Genomic DNA, 14,079 nt, shown 5'->3' with positions numbered 1-14,079 from the left:
GAAGAGACATACAAGCATAATACCATCAGAAATGTTGACATGAAGGGAAAGGTGAAAAGAAAGCTTTTCCGGCAACGTTAATGTCAGGCAAAATAAAATTTAAGGTTAAACTGTTAGGATAAAGATGGACATAATAAAAGCGGTGATATATCGAGAAGCTTAAACATTCGTAAGTAGATGTACATTTAACAATGTAAACTGAAAAATATAAAGTCAAAATTTATAAAATTATGAGGATGAATTTGGCAAATCTAAAATCAAAATGGGAGAATTGTAGGCATATATCTATTAGACCTTAATAGATCTAACAGTCACAATAAGATTAGGGAAGATTTGAGCAACACTATTAACAAGGTTTATTTATTAAGTACAGTTGAACTTTGAACAACATGGAGATTGGGGGCACTGACCTCCTGCACAGTTGAAAAATGAGTATAACTTTTGGTTCTTCCAAAACTTAACTACTAGTAGCCTTTTGTTGACCAGAAGCTTTACTGATAACATAAATAGCCAATTAACACATTTTATATGTCATATGTATTATATATTGTATTATTACAATAAAATAAGCTAGAGAAAAAATGTTATTAAGAAAGTCACAAGGAAATGAACATATGTTTACAATTTATTAAGTGGAAGTGGCTCATTAAAAAGGTCTTCATCCTTCGTGGTTTTTTGTTTTGTTTTGATTTTTTGTGAGACAGAGTTGTGCTCTGTCGCCAGCGTACAGTGGTACAATCTCAGCTCACTGCAACCTCTGCCTCCCAGGTTCAAGCGATTCTCCTGCCTCAGCCTCCCAAGTAGTTGGGATTACAGGTACGCATCACCATGCCCAGCTAATTTTTTGTATTGTTAGTAGAAATGGGGTTTTGCCATGTTGGCCAGGCTGGTCTCAAACTCCTGGCCTCAAGTGATCCACCCACCTAGGCTTTCCAAAGCGCTGGGATTATAGGCGTGAGCCACTGCTCATCTTTATGTTGAGTAGGCTGAAGGAGGAGGAAGAAGGTCAGTCATGCTGTCTCAGGTGTCAGAGGTGGAAGAAAATTCATTTGTGAGTGGACCTATTCAGTTCAGACCTGTGTTCAAGGATGAGGTATATACAGTATGCCATAGCTATGTAAGATGTTTGCATTAGGGGAAAGTGGATGAAGGATATACAGGAACTCTTTGTTGGTAACTTTTCTGTAAATCTAAAATTATTCCAAAATAAAACAATTATTTTTAAATGATAATATACACATGTAAAACAGAAAATAAAGGTTAGAGGATAAATTAAGATGAGTAAGGGCTGGGCAAGGTGGCTCATGCCTGTAATTCCAGCACTTTGGAAGGCCGAGGCAGGGGGATCTTGAAGTCAGGAGTTCGAGACCAGCCTGACAAACATGGTGAAACCCTGTCTCTACTAAAAATACAAAAGTTAGCTGAGCATGGCGGTGCACACCTGTAATTCCAGCTATTCAGGAGGCCGAGGCAGGAGAATCACTTGAACCCGGGAGGCAAAGGTTGCAGTGAGGAGATCCAGCGCCACTGCATTCCAGCCTGAGTGATAAGAGCGAAACTCGGTCTTAAAAAAAAAAAAGGCCCAGCGAGGTGGCACACGCCTATAATCCTAGCACTTTGTGGGGTTGAGGTTGAGGCTGGTGGATAACCTGAGGTCAGGAGGTCGAGACCAGCCTGACATGATAGAACTCCATCTTTACTAAATACAAAAAATTAGCTGGGCGTGGTGGTGCCTGCCTGTAATCCCAGCTACTTGGGAGGCTGAGGCAGGAGAATCGCTTGAACCCGGGACCCAGAGGTTGCAGTGAGCCAAAATCGTGCCATTGCACAGTAGCCTGGGCAGCAAGAGCGAAACCCCGTCTCAAAACAAACAAACAGAAAAATGAATGGGAGACACGATGTTTTGTGATAAATGAGTTCTTTAAAGGGCGTGTTTCAGTGTTCCCTATTTAATGTTGCAAGATTGCCTTCATAGATACTTTTTGTGTTTGTTGCCTAAATTATTTCCCATTCATATCCTTGCTTTTACTCATTAATGTTGAAATTCAGTGCTTGTAATATCTTTGAATTCTAACATGTAGACATATATGTGTGCATATATACATTCATTTAAATTTTTTAAAAAATTTACTTTTGTTTGGAGCCATTTTAATTCTGGAGTAAAAAAGATGTCTTTTTCCTAGAACGTCCCATACCCTTTGATCATATGATGTATGAACATCTTCAGAAATGGGGGCCACGGAGGGAAGAAGTGAAATTTTTCCTTCGACATGAGGACTCCCCAGCTGAAAGCAGTGAACAAGGTAGATAAATGCTTTCTTCCTCATTTGTTAATTTTTGCTAGAAAAGTTAATTTAAGAAAAATAGGAATAAATATTACATTATTCACACTCCCACCCCCACCCCCGCACTTGCAAGTGGCTAGAGGGAAAGTTGGTATCTCATGTTTCTTTGGCTTCTGTTAGTGTTGTTTACCATTATGTCACTCTCTTTTTTTTTTTGAGATGGAGTTTCACTCAGTTACCCAGGCTGGAGTGCAGTGGTGCAGTCTTGGCTCACTGCACCCTCTACCTTCTGGGTTCAAGGGATTCTCCTGCCTCAGCCTCTCAAGTAGCTGGAATTACAGGTGCCTGCCACCATGCCCATATAATTTTTGTATTTTTAATAGAGATGGGGTTTCACCATGTTGGTCAGGCTGGTCTTGAACTCCTGGCCTCAAGTGATCTGCCTGCCTCAGCCTCCTAAAGTGCTAGGATTGTAGGTGTGAGCCACTGTGCCCAGCCAATTGCATTACACTTGTTAGGCACCAACCGTTCCTTCCTTCTCAGGACTCTAAGTTAATTAAACAGTGTACTTAGGCCAGGCACAGTGGCTCATGCCTGTAATCCCAGCACTTTGCAGGGCTGAGACAGGCGGATCATGAGGTCAGAACATTAAGACCATCCTGGCCATGGTGAAACCCCATCTCTACTAAAATACAAAAAGTTAGCCGGGCGTGGTGGTGCATGCCTGTAGTCGCTTGAATCTGGGAGACAGAGGTTGCAGTGAGCTGAGATCCTGCCACTGCACTCCAGCCTGGTGAAACAGTAAGACTGTGTCTCAAAAAAAAAAAAAGTAAACAGTGTACCTAGACATATAAAGGGACTTGGTATTTAAAGGGATTGCTTTTGGTAAATACCAGATAGGTCAAACATCTAGATTTTAAAAACATATAAAACCATGAAAGGATTAGAAAAAAGTTCTGGGAGATCTTATTTTTTAAAGTGAGCAAGGCCTTTGGAAGTGTGACACTAAACCATAAAAGACAAGACTGATAAATGAATTATTTAAAACAATGGCTGGACACAGTGGCTCAGGACTGTAATTTCAGCACTTTGAAAGGCTGAGGCAAGTATATTACTTGAGCCCAGTAGTTCAATACCATCCTGGGAAGCAATAGCAAAACTCTATCTCTACAGAAAATATAAATATTAGCCGGTTGTGTTCGTGTATGCCTGTAGTCCCAGCTACTTGGGAGGCTGAGGTGAGAGGACAGTTGAGCCCAGGAGGTGAAGGCTGTAGTGTGAGCCATGATCATGCCACTGTATTCCATCCAGCCAGGACAGAAAGAGGCAGAGAGAGACCCTGTCTCAAAAATAAAAATAGACTGGGCGTGGTGACTCACGCCTGTAATCCCAGTATCTGCCGAACCGGGCAGATCACTTGAGGTCAGGAGTTGGTGACCAGCCTGGCCAACATGGTGAAACCCCATCTCTATTAAAAATTAGCCAATATAGTGGTGCTCACCTATAATCCCAGCTACTCTGGAGGCTGAGGCAGAAGAATCACTTGAACCTGGGAGGCGGAGGTTGCAGTGAGCCAAGATCACGCCACTGCTTTCCAGCCTGGGCAACAAAAACAAAACCAGAAATAACTGCATGGCAATAACCATCTAAAAAAAGTCAAAAGATAAATTATAAACTGGTAAATAGCATTTATAGCTCACATTGCAGAGGGCTAATTCCCTTTACATGTAAAGAGTTCCTAAAATTTGGTAAGAAAAAACTTAGTAGAATAATAGGAAAAACATGCAAATATAGTTCACTGAAAAGAAAATATACATGGCCCTAGGATATATGAAAAGATACTCACCTTATTTCTAGTAAAAGATGTGCAGAGAAAACTGTCTTGAAATAGTATATTTTACCTGTCACATTGGCAAAGATTAGAACAGCTAATAGCACAGCATTGACAAAGATGCTGAGAAACAGACAGTCTTCTGCATTGCTGTGGGAGGCAGTTGGCATCTTCTGGAGACGGAAACTTGGCAGTAGCTGTTAACCTTACAAAACATAAAACCTTTAACCCAGCAGTTTCGTTTCTGAGAATTTATCCTAAAGCTGTGCCCTGACACACACAAAATGATAGATGCACAGGGTTATTCACTGAGCATTGCTGGTAGAAACAACCTAAATGCGCACCAGGAGAGTTGAGCTAGATAAATTAGGGTCCGTCCACACAGCAGAATGCTCTGCAGCCATAAATCACAAAGAACCTCTGTGCCCTTACCCAGACCATCTCCTGAACACGTTAAATGAATTAAGCTTGGTGCAAAAGAGTGTGCACACTGAGCTGCCTTTTGTGGAAAGATGATCAAAGAGCTGTGTGCATGTGTGCCTGCTTGTGTGTGTATATGTATAAAGCAGTTTTGAAAGATACCTAAGAAACTGGGGTTGTTGCTGGCCTGAGGGAAGGGAAAAGTGGCTGTAGAACAGAGGAGAGGGAGGGTTGTTAATTGTATACTTTTTTGTTCCTTTTGATTTTTGAACCATGGGAATATACTATGTGTTTTTGAATTAAAATTTAAAGAAAATAAGGAAATTTTTTTCTGAACACATATGCACTGTACATTTAAAAGACCTTTGTTATTTAACGGTGATTATGGATTACTTCTGATATTTAAAAAAATGAAATCAAATAAAAGGACAGTCCTTTGTAAAAATAATATTTCTGTATTGCAAGTTATCTCCCTTTATTTGCATTTTATAGTAAAGGAAAATTTGCCCTTGGATGAGCTACTGTCTATTTTAAAATCATCTTTCTGTAGCTATAAATATTGTTATAGGGCTGTCTTTTAGAATACACCGTTACACCTGGAGCCAGGACACCAAGGCTCTGGGCTCAACTCTTCATCTACTTTTACTTTAGACAAGGGTCCTTCCTCTCTGAGAACATCCCCCTGAAGTGGAGGATTAGACTGACAGTTAAAGTGCTGCTTTAGTGCTAAGGACTTATTTTAACTCTCTACCTGAGCTCTCCATATACCTATACCCTCCCTCACCTAGCTATACTTAAATAAAAAGTCTTTCCTTTTACTTGTTAATGTGTACATAATCCTTAATGTCCTGGGGAGAGGGGTTATTTTTTTCTTACTTTTTCAAGTTTGGAAATGGGCAGGGTACTATGGCTCACTCCTGTAATCCCAGCACTTTGGGAGGCTGAGGCGAGAGGATTTCATGAGCCCAGGAGCTGCATATTCATTCTCCCTTTCATGCCCCGACTCCGAATCCCATCTTTCCCACCTGTAACGCTCTACTCTCTGCCCCTTTACCCCTGCCTAAAAGGGTGGCATAGAGAGTAGCTCAGTGGGTGCTGTTTCATGTTTTGTTTTGTTTTTGCTTACTAAACTTCTCCCTTCAGCTTTTTTTTGTTTTTGTTTTTGTTTGAGACAGGGTCTCTCTCTTTTGCCTGGGCTGGAGGGCAGTGGCACAATCACAGCTTACTATAGCCACCAGCTCGCGGGCTCAAGCAATCCTCCCACCTCAGCCTCCCAAGTAGCTGGGACTACAGGCGTGTATCATGCCTAGCTAATTCTGTTGTTGGTTTTGTTTTTGTTTTTTGATAGAGACAGGGCTTTGCCATGTTACCCAGGCTGGTCTTGAACTCCTGAGCTCAAGCGATTTGCCCACCTTGGCCTCTGAAAGTGCCAGTATTACAGGCATGAGTCACTATGCTTTGCTCCAGCTTATTTATATTCTAAGGAGCCAGAGTTTAGAGCCCAAGACTCAAATTTTCTGCTGAGGGCAAGGCAGTTGTCACAAACTGGTATTGTTTAAAGGGGATTACGCTTGAGTTTTTTGTGTGTAGAACTATAAGAAATAAGAAGTAAAAGACTTTCCTCAAGTAAAAGGGTGGGAAGCTGGAGGAGAATGTAGAGGACCTTTCAACCCCATCCTACACTTTGGGAAATAGAAGCTTAGAATGGTCAAGTAACTCAATGAAGATCGTACAACCAGCTTACAACCAGAGCACAAACTAAAACTTGGAAGGTGATGTGATGGAGTTAGGATCGAGGCCATCTGGCTGCAGTCTTGGACCTGCTGTTTACTTAGGATGGTACCATGGCAGGTGACTTCACTTCCTTGTGCCTCGACTTCCTTGTCTGCAGGGTGTACAGGGCCTCATAGAGGTGTGGTGAGGGTCAAGTATGTACTTGTGAAGTGGTTAGAGGGAGCTTGGTGTGTGGGAAGTGCTCATTAAGTGTCTATTCTTATTTTCTGACTGAAATGCAAGATCATCAGGTTTCTTTTTTACCGTCGAAGATTAAGTGGCTTTTGGTATAATGGTAATGTTGTGTGTTCGTAATATTTTAATTTCTTGGTAGTTTGGTGTTTGGAAGAGGTAGCAATTGAAGAATGTTAAATTAATCTGAATACTTTGTTCCCTTAAAACACTAAGAATAACTAAGAGATCAATTTACCCTATAAACTGATAGGTGCTATAGGTTTTATAATCTCTTTTTTTACTATTGTTCCCCTTAAGGAGCCTTTTTGGAAGTTATGTTTTTACTCATCCCCCATCCCTCCTCCATCAGATAGCCTATGTATCATTTATATACTATACATTTTGCTTTATACATAAAAAGTAATTTTTTATTTTACCCCATAAGAATCACTTTGTGTCCCTTGTGGGCAGCAATATCACCATCTTGGAGAATTCATATTTTAAGGTGAATCAGTACTTCTGTAATAGGATTTTTCTTCAGTTTTTAAGTGTAATATGAATGGAATAAAAGAAAAAAATGCTTTTTTGGTTTTTTTTTTTTTTTTTTTTTTTTTNTTTTGAGACAAAGTCTCAATCTGTCGCCCAGGCTGGAGTGCAGTGGAATGATCTCAGCTCACTGCAACCTCTGCCTCCTGAATTCAAGCGATTCTCCTGCCTCAGACTCCTGAGTAGCTGGGGTTACGGGTGCCTGCTACCATGCCCAGCTAATTTTTAGTAGAGATGGGGTTTCATCATGTTGGCCAGGCTGGTCTGCGAACTCCTGACCTCGTGTTCTACCCACCTCAGCCTCCCAAAGTGGTGGTATTACAGGCGTGAGCCACCGTGCCCAGCTTAAACAACTTTTTATAAAAAAGAATAATGGTAAGACCATTTTTTTCAGCTGTACTAAGTCTTGATTTTCTCAGCCTGGTGTTTTACATTTGTGTTCAATAAATATTTGAATAAATGAAGAAATGGGAGAATATTACATTTTTCTAATATGCCTTTTGGTGAATTTGGTTCTTTTGTTTCTTTAGGTGGCCGTCAGACCCAAGAGCAACGAACTCAGAGAAATGTAATAAATGTACCTGGAGAAAAACGCACCGAAAATGGGGTAAGTGATAATGAATGAAATTGAATTTTAAAAATTAAAGGCTAGATGAAGGGGGTTACACCTGCAATCTCAGCACTTTGGGGGGTCAAGGTGGGAGGATCACTTGAGCCCAGGAATTCAAGATCAGCCTGAACAAGATGGTGAGACTGGTGGTCTCTCTATATAAAAGGTTTTTAAAAATTAGTCAGTTGAAGCCAGGCACAGTGGCTGACGCCTGTAATTCCAACACTCTGGGAGGCCAACGTAGGCTGATCACGAGGTCAGGAGTTCAAGACCAGCCTGGCCAATATGGTGAAACCACATCTCTACAAAACATACAAGAATTAGCCGGGTGTGGTGGCATGTGCCTGTAGTCCCAGCTACTCCGGAGGCTGAGGCAGGAGAATAACTTGAATCTGGGAGGCAGAGGTTGCAGTGAGCCAAGACCGCACCCCTGAACTCCAGCCTGGGCAACAAGAGCGAAACTCTGTCTCCAAAAAAAAAAAAATTGGTCAGATGTGGCCCGGTATGGTGGCTCACACCTGTAATCCCAGCACTTTGGGAGGCCGAGGCAGGCAGATCACCTGAGATCAGGAGTTCAAGACCAGTCTGGCCAACATGGTGAACTCATCTCTACTAAAATATAAATATTAGCTGGGTATGGTGGCAGTTGCCTGTAATCCCAGCTACTTGGGAGGCTGAGTCAGGAGAATCGCTTGAACCTGGGAGATGGAAGTTGCAGTGAGCCGAGATTACGCCATTGCACTCCTCCAGCATGGGCAATGAGCAAAACTCTTGTCTCCAAAAACAAAAAAAAAAAAAAACAAAAAAATAAGATGTGGTGGCATGTGCCTGTAGTCCCACCTATTCAGGATGCTGAGGCAGGATGATCACTTGAGCCCTGGAGTTGAAGGCTGCAGTGAGCCATGATTGTACCACTGCACTTCAGCCTTGTCAATAGAGGAAGACCCTGTTCTTTAAAAAAAAGAAAATGCTTTTTACTGGTTCTAATGAGTTTGGGTTATAACTTATTTTTAAATAATTATTTTTGGGATAGATATTGTCATTTCTATTGAATATTTCAAAATATTATATGAAGTATAAAGCAGCAGTCACTGAGTGGTGTTACCTATTCACATGAAGGTCCATGAACCAGATCACGTCTCCTTTGGAGCAGCCCTCCACCTGCCCTTCATGTGCTGTTGCCATGTCCTCTCCTGGAGCAGACAGTGGGTGCCTCTCTGCACATAACCACGGCATCTCTGTGGTGGCAGATAGACCATGGGCTTAGACTGTAGACTAAGAGTGGAGCAGACTGACTTGCTTTGCATCTTCGGTGTTGGTTCTGGATCCTCTCTCAGGTTTTGGCAGACACAATGGATGGTGGGCTGCAGTATCTTCTTCCATCATTGTGGGATAGACTTAGAGAATAGTTAGAATGCTGATCATAGGTGATGGGAGCTGTGGAGGAGCTCTTTGTAAGAAATGTTAGTGTTGGCTGGGCCAGGTGGCTCACAGCTTTGGGAGTCTGAGTTGGGTGCATCACCTGAGGTCAGGAGCTTGAGAACAGCCTGACCAATATGGTGAAACCCTATCTCTACTGAAAATACAAAAATTAACCAGGTGTGATGCATGTGCCTGTAGTCTCAGCTATTCGGGAGGTTGAAGGTTGCAGTGAGACGAGACTGCACCACTACACTCCAGCCTGGGCAAGAGAGTGAAACTCCATCTCAAAAAAAAAAAGAAAAAAGAAATCGGTATGTGTTCAAAGAATGAGCCAATAGGGACATTTTTAATTTTTTTTTTTTTCTGAAAATTTTAAAGATATCTTTAACAAATAATTTTAAGACTAGAGATTGAGTTTCTTTTTCTGGCTGTAACACTAACTCGGCATCTAAGCTTAGGCAAGTTACTTCCTCACACAGGGCTGGGCACGCCGAAACACTGATCAAGTGCATGGAGTCTAAGAGTGTGATTGACCCCTGCTCAGCCCATTGGCCTCAGAACTTTCTAATGAGCTGAATTTGAGCAAGTTACTTCACCTCTCGACTTCCCAACTTATTATTGACTTGCTAGTTCTTTTATTGACTATATGTGTGGCTCTACATGATATATTTAAATCTCTGTTTATTTGTACTATCAACTTTAAACAGATCACTGGACCTCGATCTTTGTAAAATGAGAATATTAGGCCCCCTGCCATCTTCCCTTCCTACCTTCCTTTCAGCTCTTGCAGCTGTACCAGACTTTTATGTTGTAAAGGGTGACGATATTTGTATATTGTTATCTAACTATAAGCCTTCTGTGCGTTGTTTGTATATTGGTTGTAAAGTTGAAAAACATTTAGTAGTTGTATTATTTTAGATTTTGCAGGTATTATCCACTGCGGAGCCATGTAGCATACTTAGGTTATATTTTCTTCTCTTTGGTTTCAATATCATAATAATTCTGCCACTCAGGGAGAAATACTTCTGTTGTCAAGATTATAGATTCTCCTTCCTTATACTCTAATTTATAAAAATCGTTTCACGAATCCTCTTGACATTCCTGCCTTCTGTCATTGGAGTGATTATTTGTCCACTGCAAATCAAGAGCCTCTACAGAGTTCTTCCAGGCAGATCTGCTTCCGGATGTCTTAAGAAATAAATAGAGGCACACACTCCACTGGTAGAAATTTTCATTCATTAAATTTGGAGTGGGGCCTAGAAAACTCCCCAGGTGACTATGTATCCATGCCAAGCTTGGGCACATCCAGGTTACCAGCATAGACTTTAGCAAGCATTTATAGCTTATTTGGCCGACAGAATGTTGAAGATCTTTTTGAGTTCTAAGATTTGCCATGGGATGGGGGCAGTGGCTCATGCCTATAATCCCAGCACTTTGGGAGGCCAGGGCAGGCAGGTCACCTGAGGTCAGGAGTTATAGACCAACCTGACCAATGTGGTAAAACCCTCTCTCTACTAAGGATACAAAAATTAGCATGTTGGCAGGCACCTGTAATCTCAGCTACTTGGGAGGCTGAGGCAGGAGAATCATTTGAACCCAGGAGGTGGAGCTTGCAGTGAGCCAAGATTGTGCCACTGCATTCTAGCCTGGGCAACAGGGTGAGACTCTGTCTCCCTGCAAAAAAGATTAACCATTACTTGAACTTCAGGGAAGATTAAAGAGATACATTGAGTAGGCCATGTGTTGAAGTGAGATATATTATATATAATATAATATATGGAAGGACTCAAAAGAAAAGCATTCCAAAGGTTTGATAAATTGGGTAGACCAGTTTTGATGTCATGAAATCCCTCCCTTGATGAAGCTGTTTCTTGTTAACTTGGAGATAATGTGTATATTTCAAGATCAACAAAATTGAAACGTGAAACCAAGTTAAAAATGTGTTTGTATCCTTTATGGCTTGTAATTCGAGGAAGGTATGAGAGCTCCTCTAGAGGAATAACTTTGTATTGGAAGCATCACATCAAAGCTGTTACTGTGTTTTATGGCTTACACATCTACCTTTTAAGCTTAATAATAGGTTACCTCGTAAAGCACTTTTTTTGTCTACCGATCACTTTTACATGCATTTTAAGATATGAGAAACATCTTACCCCAAAATGTTTCTGTGTGTACCTTGGTTATAGAACAATGGCATGCTAAGCCTTCTAACTTGTGGGCTGAGACATCTAAGGACAGATTAAGGAGAGCTGTGAGGAAAGGAGGAGGGGGTGTGGGTTGGAAGAGAAGGGCAGGATGCTGAATTGGTGTGATTCATGCCCATCAGCAGCTGCTGAACTAAGAAGCCAGGGAAGTTCTGCTCTCTGAAAATTGCAGGCCAGCAACTCAGGTTAATTCATGTGCTGGTTTGTCATTATGCTATAAAGACAAATTGATTTGTTCTCATTGTGTATGCCTGTGTTGAAGCCTCCAAGATTTTTCCAGGTTCCATTTGCTAGGACGACACAGGACTGAGTATAGGGTTCTCCTTATGGCTGTGATGTGCTACAATGAAAGAATCAGAGCCAAATCGGCAAAGAGGAAAGGCACATTCCACGTAGGTATCCTGGAAGCACTTTTTCCTGTCTTCTCAGCCAAGCAGGTTTAAAGTCTGAGTCAGTTTTTGCTTTATTTATATCCAGTAAGTGGCCAATGCCAATTGATCCTACCTCCTATGTTTTCTTCTAGGAGCTTTATAGTTTTAGCTATTACATTTAGTTCTATGATCAATTTTGAGTTAATTTTTATATATAGTGTGAGGTAAAGGATTCAGATTCATTAAATATCCAGCTATTTCAGCACCACTTGGTGAAAAGACTATTCTTTCTCCCACTGAATTGCCTGGCATCTTTGTCAAATCAACTGACCATAAATGTGAGGTTTATTTCCAGAAGCATTCATTACTAGTATAGGCACCCAGGCACCCTGTTTTCCATATGATGCAGGACTCAACTGTGCCTATCATCTCCCAGGCCAAGTAACATTTCAGCTGTCTAGAGAAAAACTGTTAGACTTCTGCCATGGTAGGAGAAAGGCAGCCACCCAGGAGCATGGAGTTGGGGAGGAGATCTGGGGATTTAACTGCCTCTTAGACATCATTCATGCAGTCTGCCTTACTTTCAGTCCCTACCTTTTATTCCCCTTTCCAGAGGTACATGGTGTTGCCAATTCCTGAAACTTAGAAGATTCTGTGCTGTAACTAGAGTGTTTATCCACTTTTACCCCTTCTCCGTTGATGTTTGTCTCAGATGTACTAAGTCAGTTACTTCTCATCTGTTCTTCTGCCAGCTTCCAAACATTTGTGTTGTGTCCACTCCTGTTAGTCCTGTTAAAACTACCTTTTGTGGTTTTATATTATTTGGTGTCAAAAATGTCTTTACTGTCCATTAGTGGTATTACTGGCATGCACCACCACACCTGGCCGATTTTGTATTTTCAGTAGAAATGGGGTTTCACCACGTTGGCCAGGCTGGTCTCAAACTCCTGAGCTCAAGTGATCCTCCTGCCTCAGCCTCCCAGAATTCTGGTATTATAGGCATGAGCCACCACCTGGCTCTTATGTGACTAAGTCTTCTGATTAAAATTCATTCACCTCAGGCCAGGTGTGGTGGCTCACGCCTGTAATTCCAGCACTTTGAGAGGCCAAGGCGGTGGATCAGATCACTTGACGTCAGGAGTTTGAGACCAGTCTGGACAACAGAGTAGACCTCCTTTCTATTTAAAAACAAAAAAGTTATTCACATTCATAGACTAAAATAGCATGTTGTAGTATTATTGCAGGGGATAGGGAGCTAGTATGCATTTTAGGTATCTAATTGGCTCTTATTAATTTGTGAGGCTTAGTAATTGTTGAAATATGAAATATTCTGGTTCAGAATATAATGAGATGTTAAAGAGGCTTGATTTTATTGAACATTTTTTTTTTTTTTGCTGCCTTTGTGACTGGGAATACTGAACATATAATTTATGTGACAAAAATAAGCATCCATGTTTATGAGGTATCTTGGTATCATTATCACCTATTATTTGTTTGCTAAGCGGACAAGTAAAACCTAACTCTTCAAACCTGAAAATTTATAACCTTAAAGAGATAGGAATAAAGAGGAATGATTTCATATTGATGAATATTATGTGAGCATAGTAGGTTCTATTCTAATTATTTTGCCAGAGTTTTGCATTAGGGATGTTTGTCATTTTTGAAATGACACTTTACTTGAGAAACCACTTATACTTTAAAATACTAGTTATAGGCTGGGTATTAGGTCTCATGCCTATGATCCCAGCACTTTGAGAGGCCAAGGCAAGAGAATCACTTGAGACTAGGAGTTTGAGACCAGCCTGGGCAACATAGTGAGACACTGTCTCTACAAAAATTTTTTTAAAAATAACATCAGTGATGGCTAGGTGCGGTGGCTCACACCTGTAATCCCAGCACTTTGGGAGGCCGAGGTGGGTGGGATCACAAGGTCAGGAGTTTGAGACCAGCCTGACTAACATGGTGAAACTGCCTCTCTACTAAAAATACGAAAATTAGCTGGGCGTGGTGGCAGGTACCTATAATCCTAGCTACTCAAGAGGCAAGAGAATTGCTGGAACGCAGGAGGCGGAGGTTGCAGTGAGCTGAGATCATGCCACTACACTCCAGCCTGGACTGTCTCAGATAAATAAATGAAACAAAACAAAACATCAGTGTAAGCTGGGCACAGTGGCTCACACCTGTAATTCCAGCACTTTGGGAGGCTGAGGAGGGCAGATCACTTGAGGCCAGGAGTTTGAGACTAGCCTGGCCAACATGGAAAAGCCCTGTCTCTATAAAAAAATACAAAAATTAGCCTGGCATGGTAGCGCACAACAGTAATCGCAGCTACTCGGGAGGCTGAAGCAGGTGAATCACTTGAACCTGGAGGCAGAGGTTGCAGTGAGCTGAGATCGCACCACTACACTCCAGCCTGGGCAACAGAGCCAGACTCTATCTCAAA

The 14,079-nt window shown here is 41.5% G+C and overlaps 1 protein-coding gene across 5 annotated transcripts in view; it reads left to right on the top strand.

Moving 5' to 3' along the window:
- The window catches only part of PPP1R13B (protein phosphatase 1 regulatory subunit 13B), a 112,568-nt gene that overhangs the window by 60,024 nt on the left and 38,465 nt on the right, over nt 1-14,079 (top strand). For all 5 annotated transcript variants that reach the window (XM_037730251.1, XM_037730252.1, XM_017505371.2 and 2 more), the window contains exons 3-4: nt 2,184-2,303; nt 7,560-7,636. In XM_037730251.1, the coding sequence (XP_037586179.1) occupies nt 2,184-2,303; nt 7,560-7,636 (197 nt within the window). The remainder of the gene's footprint in view (nt 1-2,183; nt 2,304-7,559; nt 7,637-14,079) is intronic.

Source organism: Cebus imitator, unplaced genomic scaffold (assembly GCF_001604975.1).
Source record: "Cebus imitator isolate Cc_AM_T3 unplaced genomic scaffold, Cebus_imitator-1.0 Scaffold338, whole genome shotgun sequence".
NCBI lineage: Eukaryota > Metazoa > Chordata > Mammalia > Primates > Cebidae > Cebus > Cebus imitator.
The sequence above is the reverse complement of the archived record's forward strand: the minus strand, read 5'-3'. Positions and strand labels throughout refer to the sequence as shown.